The sequence below is a fragment of the Ictalurus furcatus genome, chromosome 12 (assembly GCF_023375685.1).
Source record: "Ictalurus furcatus strain D&B chromosome 12, Billie_1.0, whole genome shotgun sequence".
NCBI classification, from domain to species: domain Eukaryota; kingdom Metazoa; phylum Chordata; class Actinopteri; order Siluriformes; family Ictaluridae; genus Ictalurus; species Ictalurus furcatus.
Window position 1 is genome coordinate 24,280,409 of NC_071266.1, and position 24,588 is coordinate 24,304,996.

Below are 24,588 nucleotides of genomic sequence, written 5' to 3' on the forward strand. Positions count from 1 at the left end.
GACTCAAAGAGTCGGTTCGTTTCCTAAACGGCACATCACTGGTAGTGAATCACTTTAACCGAAAGTGAAAGAGTTTCTCAGCGTCCGTTTTGTCGCTGTTGGAAAAGCAAAAAAACAAACAAACTCAGCACCAGGCAGAAACGGTGACATTAATGTCACACAACATGGACTGTTGACTAAACGTGAGTTGTTTCTTTAACAGAAACGACTTTATATTTTATTGTCCTCGTGTAAAAACAGGAGTAAGAGAACCAGGTCCGGACTGGACTTCGGGAGGAGGACCACTGCCCTGCTGTTTGTTTGTTTTATTTATTTATTTACTTACTAATTTATTCGTTATTATTTTATATTATTGCATGCCCGTTGTACCCAAGTGATCCTTAACGAATTCGGCATTTGATAATAATAATAATAATAAACCATGAATCTGTTAGTTTTGACTTGCAGCGCTACCATTCTCCTCGGTTCCGGTTCTGAACAGAGTCAGTGCACAGAGAGAGAATGGAGAGGAAGCGGCCCGGTGAAATGACAGCATTATTTACTGTATAGTTATAATACTAAGTCATTTAGCAGACAAATATCAAACGTGCAGTACATTTAGGGAGCCCTCCATGTTGTTATTTTAAATGTTGAAGTAACAAATACAACAATACAACCAAACAACACTTTTCCAAGCTCTGAGTCATAAAAGGTAATCTCATGTTCAAGATTATGATTTTTCTTAATAGATATTGTCATGATGTAGTTAGTATTGTACTAACAGATATTTAGGCGATTTAGAAAATTATGTCTGCGCATTAGTGATGTGTCATTCATGAAAGATTCGTTCATTTGGAACGACTCTTTAATATGACTCTTGTACGAGTTGTCTCAGAGAGTGATTCGTTCAGTTTTGACCGCGCATGCACCGCAACATCCGCATAAGTTCTGTACCGGAAGCAGAAATGATTAGTTCACATCTCGAGTCTTGGGGTGCGAGTAGTTCGTTGTTCCGGTGTTTTTTTTATGGGAGACCATACTGTGTGTAATAAATTGAATTTTCAAGGAAAAATAGGGTTGTCAGTGGTTTAAAAATTTGTTGTGGGTCTATTGGGTGGCCTGGATGAGTGTGAGACTGAAATTATGTCCCAGTCCGGCCGTGAAGAAAACTGCGTCACGTCCCGGACCTGAAATCATCTTCCCTGTAAAGCTGCTGTTTATCAGCTGTGTGTTATATATTTTATATAACACATATTTTATATATAAGTTTCTCTCTTTGATTAACATTCAGTGTTTGGGGAATTTAGATTTATGTGTGGAACAAACATAATGTGTTTTAAGATCTGGCTTCTACGGAAAAGGCCATGATTATTTATTTTTTTTCTGAGCTGTTATCTCCAGATCACAACTTAGTTTTCTTGAGATGTCCCTACAAAATGTTTTCTTTAACATTTATTTTACTTTTCAGTTCCACACAGCCATCACCAAAATAGTGGGACAGTACGGAGGGGACGTGGTGGTGAAAAAAATATGATATGGGAGGAACTTTTATATTTTCATGCTTTTGCGTTGCGTTCTCTCTTTGTACAAACAGTACTTCCGGTTTAATTTCTCTCTGGCAGCAGGGCAGTGGTTCAGACATACCACGTTCACAGTGGAGCGGTTCGTAGATTTTTATTTTGATCTTGGACTCAAATATAAAGAAATAAAGTCAGTGGTTAGTTGAAGGTTTTCACAGTGGAGTTAAGCACCAGCTCATCCTGAATTCTCGGTTATTAGCCGCACGTCATTTTTAGTTGCGCAGCTTTTAGACACTTAGCGGTAACAGCACCGAAAGCGGAAAACGAGCTCCTACACAACCAAAACAACTTCACTTTAAATACACAACAATCATTTTAAATAAATAAGAAACAAAACCAACACACAAGAGGGTTCATTTTTATATTTATGCTTTTACATTTAAAAAATGAGCAAAATTGATTAAGTTTAAAGAGATGCTATAAAGCATTAAGTCAAATAAAAATAATTTTTTACTAAAAACATGATTTAAGAGACATTATTATCCATCCATCCATCCATCTTCTATACTGCAAGGTGGGGTACACCCTGGACGGGGTGCCAGTCCATTACAGGGCACAATCACACACACATTCACACACCCATTCATACACTGTGGACTCTTTGGACTTGCAAATCAGCCTACCAGGTACTCAGGTACTCTAGCATGGAAATTACTGCCAAATGTGTCTCCCTGGGTTCTTTCTACTGTAGAAAAGGGTTCTATGGTACCACAGTGGTCAGCACAGAGCAGAGCCCAATGTTAGCGCAGGACGTAAGATCCCTCTTGGTCATAGGGGCCATAGAACATGTACCCCGTTCCCTGTGGGAGGGAGGTTTTTACAGCCATTATTTTCTGGTCCGCAAAAAAGATGGGAGAATATGGCCAATTTTAGATCTGCGTCATCTGAACTGTACTCTGCGGACATACAGGTTCAAGATGCTGACGCCCACACTTATCGTTCCACAGATTCAGTTTGCGGACTGGTTTGTGACGATAGATCTAAAAGATGCATATTTCCACATAGAAATATTGCCCTGTCACAGGAAGTTCCTGAGGTTTGCGTTTGGAGGCAATGCGTACCAATATCGGGTTCTTCCCTTCAGGCTAGCTTTATCCCCTTGCACCTTCATAAAGTGCATGGATGTCATTCTGGCTCCAATGCGACTCCAGGGCATTCGTGTACTAAACTACCTGGACGACTGGTTAATTCTAGCATGGTCCAGGGAACTGGTGAGTCAACATCGAGATGTTGTTCTCAACCACATTAAGAGCTTGGGGCTCAGGTTGAACCTCAAGAAAATGATGCTTTCTCCAGTGCAGTGGACAACTTCTCTAGAGGTTACAAGGATTCTACTACGTTGATGGCATGTCTATCCCCAACATGCATAGGGAAAATCCTATCAACATTGAGCAAGATAAAGCTGGATCTCGGCATCCCCTCCAGTCTCTTCGAGAAACTGTTAAGGTGTATGGCAGCAGCAGACAACGTCATACCATTGTCTACGATTGATGTCTACGTGCTCTGAGAATTTGGAGGTGTCCCCAGTCTCTAACCTTGGGTCACACTCTAGGGATGTCTCCTTATCGCAAGAAGGTAATGACAGATACCTCCCTCACTGGCTGGGGCACGGTCTTAGACAGCAGTCCAGCTCACGGTCTCTGGAGCGGCCCTCATCTGAAGCGGCTTATAAATCATCTAGAAATGTGGGCCGTGTTTCTGGCATCATGTGTTTTATATATATATATATATATATATATATATATATATATATATATATATATATATATATATATATATATATATTATATATATCAACCACCAGGGAGGATCATGTTCTCGCAACTAATTCTTCTCTGGGCAGAGGAAAAGTTTTTGTCAGCGAGTGCAATGTATATTCTGGGCAACTGGAATGTGGGGGCAGACATCCGGTTGAGGCAGGGGCTGAGGCTCAGGAATTGGAGGCTCCATCCACAAATGGTGGAGTCCATATGGCGGCGGTTTGGCCAAGCGGAAGTGGATGTGTTCACCTCCGAGGGGAAAACACATTGCCCGCTGTGGTTTGCCCTCACTCCTCCCACACCATTGGGGCTGGACGTCATGGTGCACACATGGCCAAGGTCATATCTGTACATTTTTCCCATGATCGCTCTGCTCCCACAAGCTCTAGAGAGAGTTCGCCAAGACTGTCTATGTCGGCTGCTAGTAGCACCTTATTAGCCAGCTCGAATATGGTTCTCAGAGATAACATCCCTGCTGGACGGTACTCCTTTGGAGATTCCCATCCGCGGAGATCTACTGTCTCAAGCCAGAGGGCTGATTTATCACCCTCGGCCGGAACTATGGAAACTGTGGGTCTGGTCCCTGGTCTCGCAACTGAGATCGTAGAGAACATGTTGAACGCTAGAGCACCATCCACGAGGAAGTTGCATGCGCTCAAGTGGCAACTTTTTGTCTCGTGGTGTGAGGAACATAAGCTAGACCAACTGAACGGCACAATAGCTACAGTCCTGGAGTTCTTACAAGGATGTTTCGCAGCAGTGGCTCCTTCTACATCAGGGTGTACGTGGCTGCCATTTTGGCCAACCACTCCCCTATTGATGGAGCCTCTGTGGAGCAGCATCCTCTAACTTCAAGGTTTATGCATGGTGTCAGGCAGTTGAGGCCCATCTTCAGACCATGCATACCTCCACACACACACAAACACACACACACACACACACACAAACACAAGATTTTGTTTTAGGAGCAACATTTTCTTTTCTTGAGAGATGTGAAAGATTTTTCCCCCCAACTTTACCTGTGTGTTTGTTTTGTGTTTTCTAGGAGTGTAAGTAATTCCAGCAGAAGCGATCAGCATCTTCAGGACTCAGCTGTGTGTCCATGAGCTGTCCGTGTATACACTAATATTCAAACATGGAGACCCCTGACCTGGACACAGATAATGTGACTCCACCCTCAAAAAACCATTAAGCTACCATGTCCTAGTATTTTAGTCATTAAATGTTCATATCTGAAATATGTAGTGAGTTTATATGAAAATAATAATTGAACCCAAATTTATACTAAGCAGGAAAACTTAGCAGTCATCACTTGAAAAAACTGCTAGATTCTGTTGATTGTAAGTAAAATGATGTCCTTATGAAAATTAACCATACAAAGCTGTAAAGCCATCGTAAAGCTAGTTCATGGCACCATTATAAATGTACAAAGATTGTAAATTGAGGAGCAAATTGTTTTCAGGGATAAAACACAGACAGGGCATCATTTGGGTACTCGGTGTATTTTATTTTGTATATTTCTTGATCAAGCTATTAATTTGTGGTTACGTGAGTGAGACTTACATCAAGTGCAGCACACAGGTGTTTATTTAACCTCATTTCAGACTGTGGTCAAGCCAAACCGTGATAGAAACTCCAGTGCACTCATACAAAGGTTTATGGTAACTACCTTCAGATGGCTACACTTTGAATATCTGCTGTGAATTCTGGACAGTTTGAAAATGTTGAGCAGTAGTGTACTATGAGCCGTTTCAGCGTTATTTTTTCCAAGTTCACGCAGGCCAAATGGAACAAGGCTGTGTACTATTAAGTAAGCATGCTTCGAGGCAGTTAGGTTCCCACTCGCAAACTTCCTGCTCTGTATGCTACGACCTCTGCTGCTGCTGCCTAGTGTGTAAGGAGAGGTAGAGGTCATAACAAATATTAAACAGAAATATCACAATGTACATTATGATACAAATTCTCTCACTGTATTCTGTATCCTGATTATTGAGACAATGAAATTCTGTCTCATGCCCACTCTATAATGTTGTACAGTAAACTACAGAGAAAGAGATCAGACTCACCGGAACCCAGCTGTGTCTCCATGAAGAGTGATGCGTCTATGGATTTTCCTCAGAACTTTAGAAATAGAGACTCCTCATCTGTACACAGGTAACATCTCATAGTTCTCATAGTTAAAGTCACAGTTAATGGCTGTGCTACACAATCATTAGCAGCTATTTTGATTTATATTTTAGTTTCTTGGTCTTTAGTGATACTACAGAACTTTATGAAGGTCAAAATGTCTTATAGGTAATGTCTTAAATGCTAAAGCAAGAAATGCTAATATAACCAAAACAAACTGTAGGAAACAATATGTAATGACACTAAAACTATTACTACTACTACTACTACTACTACTACTACTACTAATAATAATAATAATAATAATAATAATAATAATATGTGGAGTCATGTGGGCCTGGAATTGAACCGCCAAAACTACGATTAGTGGACAACCCGCTCTACCACCTGAGCCACAGCCACTAAAAATAATCATCATCATCATCATCATCATCATCATCATCATCATCACGACGACGGTTGCTTGGACGTGTCTCCATGAAGAGTGATGTGTCTGAGTATCTCTGTAAAATATAATAGAAAATGGAGACCCTTTATATGAACACAGGCACTGATTATTTACCATAAATCATATAACTGACATTACAGTATTTATTAATAATAATAATCAAAATCAGCATTTTCCTCAATTGAAACATTTTACCTCCCAAAATCATGTCAGTAGGTCTACTGATAACTAAATTGTCCCTACAGGTGATGGACTGAATCTCATCCACAGTGTAGTATAATTCTGGATAAAGTTACAGATTTTTATACCTGTGAACCTTTCTAGCAGGTTTTTATAATAATAATTATCTGTATTTGCATCATTTAGGACACATTATCTGTTCATTCTGAATGATGTCCTCATGTTCTGTTACAACCATAATGACCATATACAGTCCCCTCCACAAGTATTGGAACAGCGAGGCCAATTCTTGCACTTTTGCTATACACTGAAGACATTTGGGTTGGAGATAAAAGATAAATGATACAATAGACCAGAATTTCAGCTTTCATTTCCTGAATGATAAGGTGCCATGTTCTAAGTTATTTAACACATCTAGATGTAAATAATAGAAAAACAAAATCTAGAAAACCTCAAATTAAAATGGGTACATTTTTTCTCCAGGTTCACAATGTTGGTGATGATGTATTTAGCACTGTGTTTTCTAAATATTAATGCCCTTACTACAATTATTTGACTAAAATTAGGGCTAAAGTTTAGACTACAGTATTAAAGTGATGAAAGTTATTGTCTAACAGCTACAGTTTTTATTCCCAGTGTTCTACAGAAGTCAGGAGACAGAAGAGAAAAGAACGTCATCACAGCTACAGGGTAAGATCAAACCCAACAACATGACTGTGACACTGATGCGCTGATATTATAAACATCTCTGCTGTTATTTCCTGCAGAGTGATTAGATTATAGAAAACATACTGTAGAATAAGGCAAATACACAGTGAGAACATCATAAAGAACGGTTATCTGTGGTAACCACTCAGAAAAAAATGTGATCTTAAACTCTAATAATTACACCCCATATCTCACCATGTCTTTTTACTTCACCCTGTCACAGACACGACCCAGAACCTGCTGCTGTAAATGAATTCCAGGAAATGTTCAAATTAAATCTGATGAAGAAATTTCAGTGTTTAAATGGAGTGATGATAAACCCGGAAAACCGAACACTCCTGAATGAGATCTACACAGAGCTGTACATCACACAGGGAGACAGTGGAAACGTCAATAAAGAACATGAGGTGACACAGATCGAGGCAGCATCCAGGAGAACAACAACAGAGGAAACACCAATCAAATGCAATGACATCTTTAAGCCGTTATCTAATCAAGACAAACCCATCAAAACTGTGCTGAAAAAGCCCTTATCTAAAAAAGACAAACCCATCAGAACTGTGCTGACAAAGGGAGTCGCTGGCATCGGAAAAACAGTTTCTGTGCAGAAGTTCATTCTGGACTGGGCTGAAGGGAAAGCAAATCAAGATGTCCACCTCATTTTTCCACTTCCTTTCAGAGAGCTGAATTTGATGAAGGACCAGAAACTGAGTCTGATGGATCTCCTTCATTTCTGTTTTACGGAGACAAAAGAAACAGAAATGTCCAGTTTGGAAAAGGTTCTGTTCATTTTTGATGGATTGGACGAGTGTCGTTTTCCTCTGGATTTCCAGAACACAGAGAAAGTGTGTGATGTAACTGAATCAGCATCAGTGCATGTGCTGCTGATAAACCTGATCAAAGGGAATCTGCTTCCCTCTGCTCTCATCTGGATCACCTCCCGAACCGCAGCAGCTGATCAAATCCCCTCTGAGCGTGTCCATCGAGTCACAGAGGTACGAGGGTTCAATGACCCACAAAAGGAGGATTACTTCAGGAAGAGGATCAGTGATCAGAGCCTGGCCAATAACATCATCACACACCTGAAGTCATTAAGAAGTCTCTACATCATGTGCCACATCCCAGTCTTCTGCTGGATTTCAGCCACTGTTCTAGAGAGAATGTTGGATGAAGCAGAGAATGGAGAGATCCCCAAGACTCTGACTCAAATGTACACACATTTCCTCATCATTCAGACAAACATCATAAGAGAAAAGTACTCAAAGAAGCAGGAGAGTGATGAAGAAATGCTTCTCAAACTGGGACGACTGGCTTTTCAGCAGCTGAAGAAGGGCAACCTGATCTTCTATGACGAAGACTTGAGAGGGTGTGGCATTGATGTGAGAGAAGCAGCAGTGTACTCAGGTGTGTGTACGCAGATCTTCAGAGAAGAGTTTGGACTTCACCAGAGTAAAGTGTACTGCTTTGTTCATCTGAGCATTCAGGAGCATCTCGCAGCTCTGTATGTGCACATGACATTCATGATGGAAAAGAGAAATGTTCTTAAACAGTTCTCTGACCAGTTGACTGAAGAAATTACAATCTCAGATGTCCACAAGAGTGCTGTAAATCAGGCCTTAAAGAGTCAGACTGGACATCTGGATCTTTTCCTCCGCTTTCTTCTGGGTCTCTCACTGGAGTCCAATCAGAACCTCTTACATACCTTAGTAACACATACAGGAAGTAGCTCCCAGACAGGACAGTGGAATACAGTACAGTACATTAAGATGAACCTCGATAGAGATCTTCCTACAGAGAAATCCATCAATCTGTTCCAGTGTCTGAATGAACTGGGGGACAATTCTCTAGTGGAGGAAATCCAACTCTACCTGAAATCTGGAAAACAAAGTGAACTCTCTTCTTCACAGTGGTCTGCTCTGGTGTTTGTCTTACTGACATCAGCAGAGGATCTGGAGGAATTTGACCTGAATAAATATATTTCTACAGATAATATAAGAGATGGGATTCTTGTGAAGGTGATGCCTGTGATTGCAGCATCCAGAAAAGCAATGTAAGTAGAGCTGAATAGAACTGTTCTACTGTTACAGTGTTAAGAGAACAAATCAAATGTCTTAGCTGTTCAGATGAATCTAACTCTTCATGACATTTTAGACTTTCTTTTCTCCTCATATGAACATTTAAGATCAGACTCTTGCTTTCCCATTTGGTGTCCCGGATCTTATACTCCATGTTTATACAATGTGTGTGATGATGTACGCAGCTGAAAACTCCCACCAAGCCGAATCTGAACAGCTCTGACTGTGTGGGACTTTAGTCTAACGGATGTTTGTGCTTTTGAAACTGAGAAGTTGCAGTGAAAGCTTTGAGGACTTGTTTGATAATTTGCATTACTGTTAGTTCATTATGTATTATTTCCTTCAGTATTAGGTGTGATACAATTCAAAAAAGTGGTTGGTCAGCTCTGGCCTCAGTGCTCAGCTCAGAAACCTCCAATCTGAGAGAACTGCATCTGACTGTGGATACACTGGATCTGACTGGGAGTAAACTAGGAGACTCAGGAGTGAAGCGTCTCTCTGCTGTACTGGTGAATCCTCAGTGTAAAGTAAAAAATCTGAAGTAAGATCATCTCTCTGAGAGACACAGTACCTCACTAAAAGCTGCAGTTAATAGTTGTGTGCAGTTCTGTTTTTTCAGTTAAATCAGTACAACATACAGAACAAATATATTAGTCATTAAACATATCACTTGTGCAATAATAGTAATAATTAAATGCACTTAGATAGGTGTATAAAATACATTTAAACAGAGATTTAAAAAAAAAAACCTGACTCATTAATTTTAGCATAAACTATCAATAGTTTTACACCGTAATTGTCAGTGTTAATAATATCTTGTGATTGGACAAAAGAAGGGAGACAGTCCAACATAACAGACATATCATCTTTACAGTACGTTTTAAACCAAAATGAAAATGTGTTGATGAAGAGTGTGTCATTGTGTCTCTGCAGATAGTATGATTATGATATTTCAGATGAAGGCTGTGCTGCTCTGGCTTCAGCCCTTTTTACACTGTAACTAATCACAGAAACTGCAGCTCAGACACAAACTAAATACACTGTGTGTGAGCTGCAGGGTTTAAAAGCAGCAGGGAAATGGTGCAAATGATCTCAAAATAAAGAACTTTTAAATTAAAATGAGTTTGAGAACTTTTAAATTAAAATGAGAAGTTAATGTCATAGAACAGAAACGGTAAAAATATGATGCAACAGTCTCACACTTACTTACTTTTTTCCCTCTGGGGAACACGGGCCACTGACGACCTTCCACCATCTTTCACAGTTGTTCACTAACCTCTCCAGTTGTTTTCACTCCTTTAGACCTATCAACGCCCAAAGTATTATTTTAATGACTTTGGGGGTCATTTTTAGATCTTTAGTAAAGTTGTGTGTAAATGTTTGCGTGAGTCAAACCCAACTCGAATTTTCCACCAGATTTACAAAAGTCTCTGAAAGTCTGATTTTCTTCATACTTGCTTTAATGATTAGTTTTATTAGTCTTAATTTATGAGTTTGTATCGGCTCACTTTTTAAAATATATTTAAATAAATGTCAATAATATAATACATCTGATATTCACAAATTATCTCAGTGGTGCTCTTAGTCCCTGATCTAGTGAACTAGCATGAGGATGTGTTTTTGATAGAAACTCCAAATACGTCTATAAGTCGCTCTGGATAAAGGGGTCTGCTAAACGCTGTAAACATGTTTAAAATAAGCAATTTAAACTCAACAGAATATTATATATAAAATTACCATGTATACTATATAAATTTGCAGAAATCCATGCAAATTATATGATTTGAAGTTGATCAAGTCGAAGTTTACGTTCGTTAGTCTGGGGCTCAAGCTGGGAAATGTGAAGAAAAGAATTTCACTGTGCTGTAATGTATATGTGACAAATAAAGGTTTCTTCTCATGTAAAAATGTACACACACTCAGGAGTACGAGTAGAATACGAATGAACAGGATTTTTCATGAAAATTTCTTGTGTAAACGCTCGTACAAACGATTTACACACACACCCGTTCATATCCAGTTTTATAAATGAGTCACATTGTTAATTAGAATAAACAGATGATATTAAATCCTCATGACATTCTGAATAATAAAATCCCACACATCATCTTTAATGTAATGAAAATGTGTTGATGAAGAGTGTGTCATTGTGTCTCTGCAGGTTGCGTAGTTGTGATCTCTCAGATGAAGGCTGTGCTGCTCTGACTTCAGCTCTGAGATCAAACCCCTCACACCTGAGAGAACTGAATCTGTCTAGGAATAATCTAGGAGACTCAGGAGTGAAGTGTCTCTCTGCTGGACTGGAGAATCCTCACTGTAAACTGGAGATACTGAAGTAAGATCATCTCTCTGAGAGTCACATGACCTGCTCCTCAGTAAGACACATTCTCTAATAGTGAGACTGAAGCAGAGGTTTTAGGTTCATCATCAATGTCCTGAGGAGGAAGATTGTTTCTTTTCACTGCACACTGATGATCTGTCACAGAATCTTTGGGTCAGATGTACGTATGTGAGAAGCTGCAGTACAAAACGTGACTTGATGCGACGGCAATGTGTCTAAAATTACTGTGAAATTTACTACAACACTGTAACTAATCACACAAACTGCAGCTCAGACACAAACTAAATACACTGTGTGGGAGCTGCAGGGTTTAAAAGCAGCAGGGAAATGGTGCAAATGATCTCAAAATAAAGGATTTTTAATAAAATAAAATAAAAATTGGAAGTTAATGTCATAGAACTGAAAAGGTAAAAAAAAAAATGAAACATTTGATTTTTAATTAAAAATGAGTCACTATGAAAAGGGTTGCCAGATCTGCTTTACAGAAGCAGCCCAATGGACTTCATTATAAATTTATCAGTCTCAAACTTACTTACTTTTTTCCCTCCGGGGAACACAGACCACTGACGACCTTCCACCATCTATCACAGTTGTTCTCTAACCTCTCCATTTGTTCCCTTTCAAAGGGAACTTCGACATTGCATTTATCATAACAGTATGGGAAGCGCCTTGCGCGCCTGACCAGTATCTGAAGCACGTGTAAAATCATGCCTCTACTTCTAGGCCTGCCATGATCAGGTGACGTGGCAATTAAGCGTGTCACATGATATATATATGGCACCTGTGAACCACGCCTCCAGCCTTATTATCTTCAGCAAGACTGCATGTCTGATGTTTGTGTGACAAAAACGCTTCATTTCTAATCTATATTTTCTCAAAATCTCTAAACGTTTCTATCCCTTTTTTAGAAAAAAAAGAAAAGAAAAGAGAGGGAAGTAATGAGCGAGAAAGAATTCAGGAAGTGTGTTATGTCTTGCTCCCGTTTCATCACGGGGAATAGCGCACAATTTCTAGGTGAAGTGTTTAGGAGTGTAGCATGCGATGGCAGCCTCGAGAGGCTGCGCATGGTAATGCCTACATTAAGCAGCTCGGCTCGCGACTCAGGCTCTTCTCAGAAGCCAAAGCAAGTCGGGTTTCAGAGCCTCACGGATCTGGGGCGGCCGCTGCCGAGGCAGTTAGCCATCTCAGGTTCTGAGGATCTCTTACGGATCCAGAAGAGGAACTGAAGACAAGCACTGCTCTATCTCTTGCTCTGTCTTCCGCGTTCAGCTCTCCGCTGGATTTTGGAGCTTGCGTCGTGACTCCTCCTTCCCCTATGGAAAGCCAAAAGGGAAAAAAAAAGTGGGAAAAAAAACACACACAAAAATATTAGTAATAATTCCTCTCTGACTCCAAGGAGCCAGAAGGATGTGCTAAAAACTGAGAGCAACATATGAAGAGCTGCTTGAAGTGATTACTAAGGCTGGATGAGCCTTTTTTCTCCCCAGTGAAAGTAAATCCCTCACACTGCAAAAACTCCCCTTCCTTCCAGAAGTGCATGACAAAATATCAGGCTTCTGGGGGAAAACCATGCATAAGCCATATTTATAACCCCATGATGTTGGATTATTCGGCCATCGTGGGGAATGAACGGCATGGCTATTTAGCTATGCTGAAGGTGGAGGACGTGCTTGCGAGCTACCTCTCTCCATCGATGGCAGGTAATTAGGGGGGGCCGGCTTTGCCATCCAAACCACCGTGTAAGGCCACTGTGCCATTGGTGGGCAAGCCTATGCAGTAGTAGTCTTGCTTGTGGGTCACTGCAGACAATGACAGTGTTGTAGGCCTACAAAGCATACCTGCTGAGTGAGCTCGACATGTGGTGGCATTCAAAAAAGCCAGTTCCTTCCCTGTTGTCTCGAGCTCACCCGGGCATCCACGAGTGGAGCTCATCCATCGAGTGGAGTGGGCATCCACGAGTGGAGCCCGGGCCAGCACTAGTGCAAGGGAGACCCAGAAGGCAAGTATGGCAGCCTGCCAACCCCTGCAGACAGCCAGGGGAACCGGGCGGCCACAGTCATGGTCTGCTACTAGGCCTGATCTGAGAATGGTCATAAAGGCCAAGCAGGCAAAGAAGTGCCCCTGAGGGGCCGTGGGGGAACGTATCAGGGGAAATGAGGTTGTTAGGGCAGGTAGCCCCCAGTGCTACTGTAGGGCATCTTCTAGCCAAGGCGGTCCCCAAGTTTTCAGTGTTCTCTGGTCAGCGAGCTGTCACAGGGCAACAAAAATCTGATGCTTTCCCTCCAATAGAATGTGGAATAGTTAACATCACTAAAAGACCATCGGGCAGCGTGGAAACTACTGCCAAATGTGTCTCCATAGGTTCTGTCTACCGTAGAAAAGAGTTACCGGGTCCAATTTATAGCTCGACTCCTGCCCCCCCACCGGTTCAGAGGTGTGCTCACCACAGTAGTGAGCACAGACCAGAGCCCGATGTTAGCGCAGGAAGTAAGTTCCCTTTTGGACAATGGGGCCATAGGACATGTACCCCGTTCCCTAAGGGTGGGAGGTTTTTGCAGCCGCTATTTCCTGGTCCACCACTAAGATGGGAGTATGCGGCCAATTTTAGATCTGCGTCATCTGAACTGTACTCTTCAGACATACAGGTTCAAGATGCTGATGCTCAAACTTATCGTGCCACAGATTCAGTTCGAGGACTGGTTTGTGACAATAGACCTGAAAGATGCATATTTCCACACAGGAATATCGCCCAGCCACAGGAAGTTCCTGAGGTTTGCGTTTGGAGACAACACATACCAAATTCGGGTTCTTCCCTTTGGGCTAGCTTTGTCCCCTCGCACCTTCCAAAGTGCATGGATGCTGCTCTGGCTCCCTTGCGACTCCAGGGCATCCGTGTACTAAACTACCTGGATGACTAGTTAATTCTAGCATGTTCCAGGGAACAGGCGGTTCAACATCGAGATGTTCTCACCCACATGAGGAGCTTGGGGCTCAGGTTGAACCTCAAGAAAAGTATGCTTTCTCCAGTGCAGAGGACAACTTTTCTATAGGTTATATGGCATTCTACTACTATGAGGGCGTTTCTATCCCCAACATGCGTAGGATCGATCCTATCAACTTTGAGCAAGATAAAGCTAGGTCTGTGCATCCCCTCCAATCTCTACAAGAGACTGTTGCCTGATGGCAGCAGCAGCCAACGTCATACCATTGGGCCTATTGCACATGAGACCGTTTCAGTGGTGACTGAAAAGTCAGGGGTTTCATCTGAGGATGAAACCTCTGAGAGTAATCAGTGTCACATGGCAATGCCTACATGCTCTGAGTATTTGGAGGTGCTACCAGTTTCTAGCCTCGGGTCACACTCTAGGGGCGTCTCCTTACCACAAGACTGTAATGACAGACGCGTCCCTCATGGGCTGGGGTGCAGTCTTAAATGGCTGTCTAGCTCACGGTCTTTGGAGTGGCCCTCATCTGGAGTGGCAAATAAATTGCCTAGAGATGCGGGCCGTATTCCTAGCACTGAAATTCTTTCTTCCTCAGTTGAGAGGTCACCATGTGCTAGTTGTGTCAGACAACACAGCGGTGGTCTCATATATCAATGTTCACGCTCCCTGGCAGGCGCAACTAATCCTTCTCTGAGCAGAGGGAAAGTTATTGTCAGTGAGTGCAATGTACATTCCAGGCAGCCGAAAGGTAGGGGTAGACATCCTGTCGAGGCAGGGGCTGAGGCCCAAGGGTGGAGGCTCCAGACACAAGTGGTGGAGTCCATATGGCGGAGGTTCGGACAAGCGGAAGTGGATGTGTTCGCCTCCGAGGAAACAACACACTGCCTGCTGTGGTTCGCCCTCACTCTTCCTGCACCATTGGGGCTGGACGTCATAGTGCACCCGTGGCCGAGGTCTCGTCTATATGCTTTTCCCCCGATCGCTCTGCTACGACAAGTTCTAGCGAGAGTTCGCCAAGACCATCTACGTCTGCTGCTAGTAGCATCTTATTGGCCAGCTTGAACATGGTTCTCGGAGATAATTTCTCTGCTCGACGATACTCCTTGGGAGATTCCCATCCGCAGGGATCTACTGTCTCATGCCGGAGGGCTGATTTATTACCCTCGGCCAGAACTATGGAAACTGTGGGTCTGGCCCCTGAGGGGCACCAACTCATAGATTTTGGTCTCACAACTGAAGTTGAAGAGACCATGTTAAATGCTAGAGCATCCACAATAAAATTGTATGCGCTCAAGTGGCGGCTTTTTGTCTTGTGGTGTGAGGAACGTCAGCTAGACCCTGTGAACTGCGAAATAGCTACAGTCCTGGAGTTCTTACAAGAACGTTTCTCAGCAGGGTTGGCTCCTTCTACAATCGGGGTTACATGGCCGCTGTTTCGGCCAGCCACACCCCGGTTGATGGAGCCTCTGTGGGGCAACATCCTCTAACTTTGAGATTCATCCTTGGTGTCAGACGGCTGAGGCCCATCTGCAGGCCGCGCATATTTTCCTGGGACCTTTCTATGGTCTTGGAAAGTCTGTCAGGGGCCCCATTTGAGCCCTTAGAGTCAGCATCTGATTAGCTTCTGAATCTAAAGGTAACTTTTCTACTGGTCCTGACATCTCTCAAGCGAGTGGGAGGTCTACAAGCTCTCTCTGTTGCTCCTTCCTGCCTTGACTTTGAAACTGGATTAGCCAAGGCCTTCCTGTATTCTAGGCCAGATTAAATTCCTAAAGTGCCTACATCGGCTGCCCACCCTGTGGTGTTGCAGGCTTTCTGCCCTCCTCTGTTCCGCACACTGGAACAAGAGAGGATGCACCTGCTCTGTCCAGTAACGGCTCTCTGTACTTATGTCCACCGCTCCGGCCAGTGGTGTAAGTCGGAGAAGCTGCTGGTCTGCTTTGGCGGTGACAGTAAAGGTGTTGTTGTGTCAAAGCAACGCATCTCTAATTGGATAGTGGAAGCAATCTCTATGGCTTACGAGGCGCATGATCTCGCCATGCCTCTGGGCATAAGAGCTATTTCGACTAGGGCGGTCGCCTCCTGGAAGGCTTTGTCCAAAGGGGTATCCTTGCAGGATGTGTGTGCTGCTGCAGGATGGTCTACGCCACACACATTCGTTATTACAGCCTGGATATTCATTCCACCCCGGGCTCGAGTGACTTGCAGTGATCCTCGGGCTTGGGTCTTTTTGAACAGGTCGTACCCTTGGTATGACGGAGTGGGTATTCCCGTTCCCATAATGTAATAAATAATAATAATAAATAATAATAAATGCAACGTCGAAGTTCCCTTTGAAAGGGAACGTCGGGGTTACGTATGTAACCCTGTTCCCTGAGAAGGGAACGAGACGTTGCATAGCACTGTCATACCAGGGCAGGCCTGTGAATTGCATCTTTGTTTCAGATAATAGAGGTTGGCGGCGTGGTTCACAGGTGCCATATATATGTATGTATATGTATGTGTATGTATGTATATATATATATATATATATATATATATATATATATATATATATATATATATATATATATATATATTATATATATATATATAATCATGCGATGTGCTTAATTGCCACTTTACCTGATCATGGCAGGCCTATAAGTAGAGGCATAATTTTACACAAGCTTCAGATACTGGTCAGGCGCTCAAGGCGCTTCCCATACCGTTATGCTAGATGCAACATCTCGTTCCCTTCTCAGGGAACAGGGTTACATGCGTAACTCCGATATTTTCACTCCTTTAGACCTATTGACACGCAAACTATTATTTTAATGACTTTGGGGGTCATTTTTTAATCTTTTTGTAAAGTTGTGTGTAAATGTTTGCGTGAGTCAAACCCAACTCAAATTTTCCCCGGATTTACAAAAGTCTCTGAAAGTCTGATTTTCTTCGTACTTGCTTTAATTATTAGTTTTATTTGTCTTAATTTATTAGATTGTATTGCCTCACTTTTTAAATATTTTTAAATAAATGCCAATAATATAAAACATCAGATATTCACAAATTTTCTCAGTGGTGCTCTTAGTCCCTGATCTAGTGAACTAGCATGAGGATGTGTTTTTGATAGAAACTCCAAAGCACTTCTATAAGTCGCTCTGGATAAAGGGGTCTGCTAAACGCTATAAACATGTTTAAAATAAGCACTTTAAACTCAACAGAATATTATATATAAAATGACCATGTATACTATATAAATTTGCAGAAATCCATGCAAATTATATGATTTGAAGTTGATCAAGTCAAAGTTTACGTTTGTTAGTCTGGGGCTCAAGCTGGGAAATCTGAAGAAAAGAATTTCACTGTACTGTAATGTATATGTGACAAATAAAGGTTTCTTCTCATGTATAAATGTACACACCATGGGCGTAACCACGCACTCTTTGGGGGGGTCGGGTCCCCCCCAATGTTGAGGAAATACCAATCTGTCCCCCCCAATATACAAGAGAAAATATTTTCTATATATCCCGCTTTAATTTTCCCTGCCAACAGATCTGTCTTTTCTTCATCTATTCTGTTTATTTTATTTATCCATTTATTTATGTCTATTCTTTTTTTAATATATTTCCGTTTGTTAAGGAAAATTGGTGTATCCCCCTCCAATTGTACACTTGGTTTCACCCATACGCAACGCAAATTCGTTGATATATTTTAGCCGCTCAGTCTGTAAGAAATGGAGACAGCAGTCAAGTGTAGAAAAGTGCAGCAGAACATATGAGCTTTTTTCAGACAGTAAGTAACTAGATACCTAAATATCCAGGCTAATGTCAGTTCCAGTTTTTGACCATTAACGGTACATTCACGTGCACATCCTCCCGCCGAGTTCGTTGTGAACCCTCACATTGGGACAGACTGTTATAAATGTTATAAATGTTATAAATGCAAGTGAAAGTGAGGAAAGTTGCACAGCATTTCGTTCGCAGAGAATACATCTGCCCACAGGACGTCCACAGCACCCTACTATATCCCCATGCTGTGGGAGCTTCTATCACTCAGAAACCATGTGAATTCAAACAGTAACTGTAATCCTAAAACTATGTTCTAAATATGCAAATTTTCAGTATCAAACTTTGGAAGTTTAGTGGCGGGGGGGTTTGCGGGGCCGGCAGTATCTGGGGGGGCAGGGGTCTAGCGCTTGGACACCCCCAATGTCCATACCATGGTTACGCTCTTGGTACACACACTCTGGAGCACGAGTAGAACACGAATGAACAGGATTTTTCATGAAAATTTCTTGTGTAAACGCTCGTACAAACGATTTACACACAAACCCGTTCATATCTAGTTTTATAAATGAGGCACATTGTTAATTAGAATAAACAGATGATATTAAATCCTCATGTCTTTCTGAATAATAAAATCCCACACATCATCTTTAATGTAATGAAAATGTGTTGATGAAGAGTGTGTCATTGTGTCTCTGCAGGTTGTGGTGTTGTGATATCTCGGATGAAGGCTGTGCTGCTCTGACTTCAGCTCTGAGATCAAACCCCTCACACCTGAGAGAACTGTATCTGTCTGAGAATAATCTAGGAGACTCAGGAGTGAAGTGTCTCTCTGCTGGACTGGAGAATCCTCACTGTAAACTGGAGATACTGAAGTAAGATCATCTCTCTGAGAGTCACATGACCTGCTCCTCAGTACGACACATTCTCTAATAGTGAGACTGAAGCAGAGGTTTTAGGTTCATCATCAATGTCCTGAGGAGGAAGATTGTTTCTTTTCACTGCACACTGATGATCTGTCACAGAGTCTTTGGGTCAGATGTACGTATGTGAGAAGCTGCAGCACAAAACGTGACTTGATGCGACGGCAATGTGTCTAAAATTACTGTGAAATTTACTACAACATTGTAACTATTCACACACACTGCAGCTCAGACACAAACTAAATACACTGTGTGTGAGCTGCAGGGTTTAAAAGCAGCAGGGAAATGGTGCAAATGATCTCAAAATAAAGAATTTTTAAATTCAAATGAGAAGTTAATGTCATAGAACTGAAAAGGTCAAAAAAAGATAAAACATTACATTTTTAATTAAAAATGAGACACTATGAACAGGGTTGCCAGATCTGCTTTACAGAAGCAGCCTAATGGACTTCACTATAAATTTATCAGGCTCACACTTACTTACTTTTTTTCCCTCTGGGGAACACGGGCCACTGACGACCTTCCACCATCTTTCACAGTTGTTCACTAACCTCTCCAGTTGTTTTCTCTCCTTTAGACCTATCAACGCCCAAAGTATTATTTTAACGACTTTGGGGGTCGTTTATCGATCTTTTAGTAAAGTTGTGTGTCAATGTTTGCGTGAGTCAAACCCAACTCGAATTTTCCTCCGGATTTACAAAAGTCTCTGAAAGTCTGATTTTCTTCGTACTCGCTTTAATGATTAGTTTTATTTGTCTTAATTTATGGGTTTGTATCGGCTCACATTTTAAAATACATTTAAATAAATGTCAATAATATAAAACATCTGATATTCACAAATTATTTCAGTGGTGCTCTTAGTCCCTGATCTAGTGAACTAGCATGAGGATGTGTTTTTGATAGAAACTACAAAGCACTTCTATAAGTCTCTCTGGATAAAGGGGTCTGCTAAACGCTGTAAATGTGTTTAAAATAAGCAATTTAAACTCAACAGAATATTACAGATATAAGATTACAGTATTCCATGCAGATTACAAGTTAAGGCAAAATTATAATGGTTAAGTCTATGGGTTACTGATCAGAAGGTTGGGCCCTTGAGCAAGGCCCTTAACCCTATCTGCTCCAGGGGTGCTGTATCATGGCTGATCCTGCGCTCTGACCCAAACTTCCTAACAATCTAGGAAATGTGAAGAAAAGAATTTCACTGTGCTGTAATGTATAGGTGATAAATAAATGCTTCTTCTTATGTATAAATGTACACACACTCAGGAGCACGAGTAGAATACGAATTAAGAGGATTTTCATGAATACCAAATTTCTTGTGTAAATGCTCGTACAAACGATTTACACACAAACCCGTTCATATCCAGTTTTATAAATGAGGCACATTGTTAATTAGAATAAACAGATGATATTAAATCCTCATGTCATTCTGAATAATAAAATCCCACACATCATCTTTAATGTAATGAAAATGTGTTGATGAAGAGTGTGTCATTGTGTCTCTGCAGGTTGTATAGTTGTGATATTTCAGATGAAGGCTGTGCTGCTCTGGCTTCAGCTCTGAGATCAAACCCCTCACACCTGAGAGAACTGAATCTGTCTGGGAATAATCTAGGAGACTCAGGAGTGAAGTGTCTCTCTGCTGGACTGGAGAATCCTCACTGTAAACTGGAGATACTGGGGTAAGATCATCTCTCTGAGAGTCACATGACCTGCTCCTCAGTAAGACACATTCTCAAATAGTGAGACTGAAGCAGAGGTTTTAGGTTCATCATCAATGTCCTGAGGAGGAAGATTGTTTCTTTTCACTGCACACTGATGATCTGTCACAGAGTCTTTGGGTCAGATGTACGTATGTGAGAAGCTGCAGCACAAAACGTGACTTGATGCGACTGCAACGTGTCTAAAATTACTGTGAAATTTACTACAGGGTTGGTTGCTGCAGGGTTTAAAAGCAGCAGGGAAATGGTGCAAATGATCTCAAAATAAAGAATTTTTAAATTCAAATGAGAAGTTAATGTCATAGAACTGAAAAGGTCAAAAAAAGATGAAACATTAGATTTTTAATTAAAAATGAGTCACTATGAAAAGGGTTGCCAGATCTGCTTTACAGAAGCAGCCCAATGGACTTCACTGTAAATTTATCAGTCTCACACTTACTTTTTTCCCTCTGGGGAACACAGGCCACTGATGACCTTCCACCATCTTTCACAGTTGTTCGCTAACCTCTCCAGTTGTTTTCACTCCTTTAGACCTATCAACGCCTAAAGTATTATTTTAATGACTTTGGGGGTCATTTTTCGATCTTTTAGTAAAGTTGTGTGTAAGTGTTTGCGTGAGTCAAACCCAACTCGAATTTTCCACCAGATTTACAAAAGTCTCTGAAAGTCTGATTTTCTTCGTACTCGCTTTAATGATTAGTTTTATTTGTCTTAATTTATGGGTTTGTATTGGCTCACTTTTTCAATATTTTTAAATAAATGTCAATAATATTAAACATCTGTTATTCACAAATTTTCTCAGTGGTGCTCTTAGTCCCTGATCTAGTGAACTAGCATGAGGATGTGTTTTTGATAGAAACTCCAAAGCATTTCTATAAGTCGCTCTGGATAAAGGGGTCTGCTAAACGCTGTAAACATGTTAAAAATAAGCAATTTAAACTCAACAGAATATTATATATAAAATTACCATGTATACTATATAAATTTGCAGTAATCCATGCAACTTATATGATTTGAAGTTGATCAAATCAAGGTTTACATTCGTTAGTCTGGGGCTCAAGCTGGGAAATGTGAAGAAAAGAATTTCACTGTGCTGTAATGTATATGTGACAAATAAAGGTTTCTTCTCATGTATAAATGTACACACACTCAGGAGCACGAGTAGAATATGAATTAAGAGGATTTTCATTAAAAATTCTTTTTTAAACACTCGTGCAAACAATTTACACACAAACCCGTTCATATCCAGTTTTATAAATGAGGCACACTGTTAATTAGAATAAACAGATGATATTAAATCCTCATGTCATTCTGAATAATAAAATCCCACACATCATCTTTAATGTAATGAAAATGTGTTGATGAAGAGTGTGTCATTGTGTCTCTGCAGGTTGTGGTGTTGTGATATCTCAGATGAAGGCTGTACTGCTCTGGCTTCAGCTCTGAGATCAAACCCCTCACACCTGAGAGAACTGGATCTGTCTAGGAATAATCTAGGAGACTCAGGAGTGAAGTGTCTCTCTGCTGGACTGGAGAATCCTCACTGTAAACTGGAGATACTGAAGTAAGATCATCTCTCTGAGAGTCACATGACCTGCTCCTCAGTAAGACACATTCTCTAATAGTGAGACTGAAGCAGAGGTTTTAGGTTCATCATCAATGTCCTGAGGAGGAAGATTGTTTCTTTTCACTGCACACTGATGATCTGTCACAGAGTCTTTGGGTCAGATGTACGTATGTGAGAAGCTGCAGCACAAAACGTGACTTGATGCGACTGCAACGTGTCTAAAATTACTGTGAAATTTACTACAACACTGTAACTAATCACACAAACTGCAGCTCAGACACAAACTAAATACACTGTGTGTGATGCAGGGTTTAAAAGCAGCAGGGAAATGGTGCAAATGATCTCAAAATAAATATTTTTTTTAATTAAAATGAGAAGTTAATGTCATAGAACTGAAATTAAAAAAAAAAATGATGAAACATTTGATTTTTAAATAACAATGATTCACTATGAAAAGGGTTGCCAGATCTGCTTTACAGAAGCAGCCCAATGGACTTCACTATAAATTTATCAGTCTCAAACATGTTTAAAATAAGCACTTTAAACTCAACAGAATATTATATATAAAATTACCATGTATACTATATACATTTGCAGAAATCCATGCAAATTATATGATTTGAAGTTGATCATGTCAAAGTTTACGTTCGTTAGTCTGGGGCTCAAGCTGGGAAATGTGAAGAAAAGAATTTCACTGTACTGTAATGTATATGTGACAAATAAAGGTTTCTTCTCATGTATAAATGTACACACCATGGGCGTAACCACGCACTCTTTGGGGGGGTCGTGTCCCCCCAATGTTGAGGAAATACCAATCTGTCCCCCCCAATATACAAGAGAAAATATTTTCTATATATCCCGCTTTAATTTTCCCTGCCAACAGATCTGTCTTTTCTTCATCTATTCTGTTTATTTATCTATTTATTTATGTCTATTCTTTTTTTAATATATTTCCGTTTGTTAAGGAAAATTGGTGTATCCCCCTCCAATTGTACACTTGGTTTCACCCATACGCTACGCAAGTTCGTTGTTATATTTTAGCCGCTCAGTCTGTAAGAAATGGAGACAGCAGTCAAGTGTAGAAAAGTGCAGCAGAACATACGAGCTTTTTTCAGACAGTAAATAACTAGATACCTAAATATCCAGGCTAATGTCAGTTCCAGTTTTTGACCATTAACGGTACATTCACGTGCACATCCTCCCGCCGAGTTCGTTGTGAACCCTCACATTGGGACAGACTGTTATAAATGTTATAAATGTTATAAATGCGAGTGAAAGTGAGGAAAGTTGCACAGCATTTCGTTCGCAGAGAAAACATCTGCCCACAGGACGTCCACAGCACCCTACTATATCCCCATGCTGTGGGAGCTTCTATCACTCAGAAACCATGTGAATTCAAACAGTAACTGTAATCCTAAAACTATGTTCTAAATATGCAAATTTTCAGTATCAAACTTTGGAAGTTTAGTGGCGGGGGGGGGGGGGGGTGTTTGTGGGGGCGGCAGTATCTGGGGGGGCAGGGGTCTAGTGCTTGGACCCCCCCAATGTCCATACCATGGTTACGCTCTTGGTACACACACTCTGGAGCACGAGTAGAACACGAATGAACAGGATTTTTCATGAAAATTTCTTGTGTAAACGCTCGTACAAACGATTTACACACAAACCCGTTCATATCCAGTTTTATAAATGAGGCACATTGTTAATTAGAATAAACAGATGATATTAAATCCTCATGTCTTTCTGAATAATAAAATCCCACACATCATCTTTAATGTAATGAAAATGTGTTGATGAAGAATGTGTCATTGTGTCTCTGCAGGTTGTGGTGTTGTGATATCTCAGATGAAGCCTGTGCTGCTCTGACTTCAGCTCTGAGATCAAACCCCTCACACCTGAGAGAACTGAATCTGTCTGAGAATAATCTAGGAGACTCAGGAGTGAAGTGTCTCTCTGCTGGACTGGAGAATCCTCACTGTAAACTGGAGATACTGAAGTAAGATCACCTCTCTGAGAGTCACATGACCTGCTCCTCAGTACGACACATTCTCAAATAGTGAGACTGAAGCAGAGGTTTTAGGTTCATCATCAATGTCCTGAGGAGGAAGATTGTTTCTTTTCACTGCACACTGATGATCTGTCACAGAGTCTTGGGGTCAGATGTACGTATGCGAGAAGCTGCAGCACGAAACGTGACTTGATGCGACTGAAATTTGTCTAAAATTACTGTGAAATTTACTACAACACTGTAACTAATCACACAAACTGCAGCTCAGACACAAACTAAATACACTGTGTGTGATGCAGGGTGAAATTCTTCAAGTAGAAATTTTGTACTGTTAGTGTGGATTCAATCAGTCTGTGTCTAGCTGTTATGAACAGGGTTGCCAGATCTGTGTTACAGAAGCAGCCTTAAACTTATGTAGTTTTCCTCAGTAGTGAAAACACACACAATATGCACTAA

At 41.0% G+C, this 24,588-nt stretch overlaps 1 protein-coding gene across 4 annotated transcripts in view; it reads left to right on the plus strand.

Moving 5' to 3' along the window:
• The first annotated feature begins 76 nt into the window (after positions 1 to 76).
• LOC128616071 (NACHT, LRR and PYD domains-containing protein 12-like) overlaps positions 77 to 24,588 on the plus strand; it is a 28,667-nt gene continuing 4,155 nt past the window's right edge. The window contains exons 1-11 of one of the 4 annotated variants that reach the window (XM_053638563.1): positions 77 to 182; positions 4,365 to 5,213; positions 5,357 to 5,473; positions 6,711 to 6,764; positions 7,006 to 8,832; positions 9,204 to 9,398; positions 11,019 to 11,192; positions 18,612 to 18,785; positions 20,345 to 20,518; positions 21,948 to 22,121; positions 23,947 to 24,120. In XM_053638563.1, coding sequence (XP_053494538.1) covers positions 5,182 to 5,213; positions 5,357 to 5,473; positions 6,711 to 6,764; positions 7,006 to 8,832; positions 9,204 to 9,398; positions 11,019 to 11,192; positions 18,612 to 18,785; positions 20,345 to 20,518; positions 21,948 to 22,121; positions 23,947 to 24,120 — 3,095 coding nt within the window. In that variant the 5' untranslated portion in view covers positions 77 to 182; positions 4,365 to 5,181. Of the gene's footprint in view, positions 183 to 4,364; positions 5,224 to 5,356; positions 5,474 to 6,710; positions 6,765 to 7,005; positions 8,833 to 9,203; positions 9,399 to 11,018; positions 11,193 to 18,611; positions 18,786 to 20,344; positions 20,519 to 21,947; positions 22,122 to 23,946; positions 24,121 to 24,588 lie in introns of all 4 variants that reach the window. The other 3 variants (XM_053638564.1, XM_053638565.1, XM_053638566.1) reach the window with 3 other exon arrangements.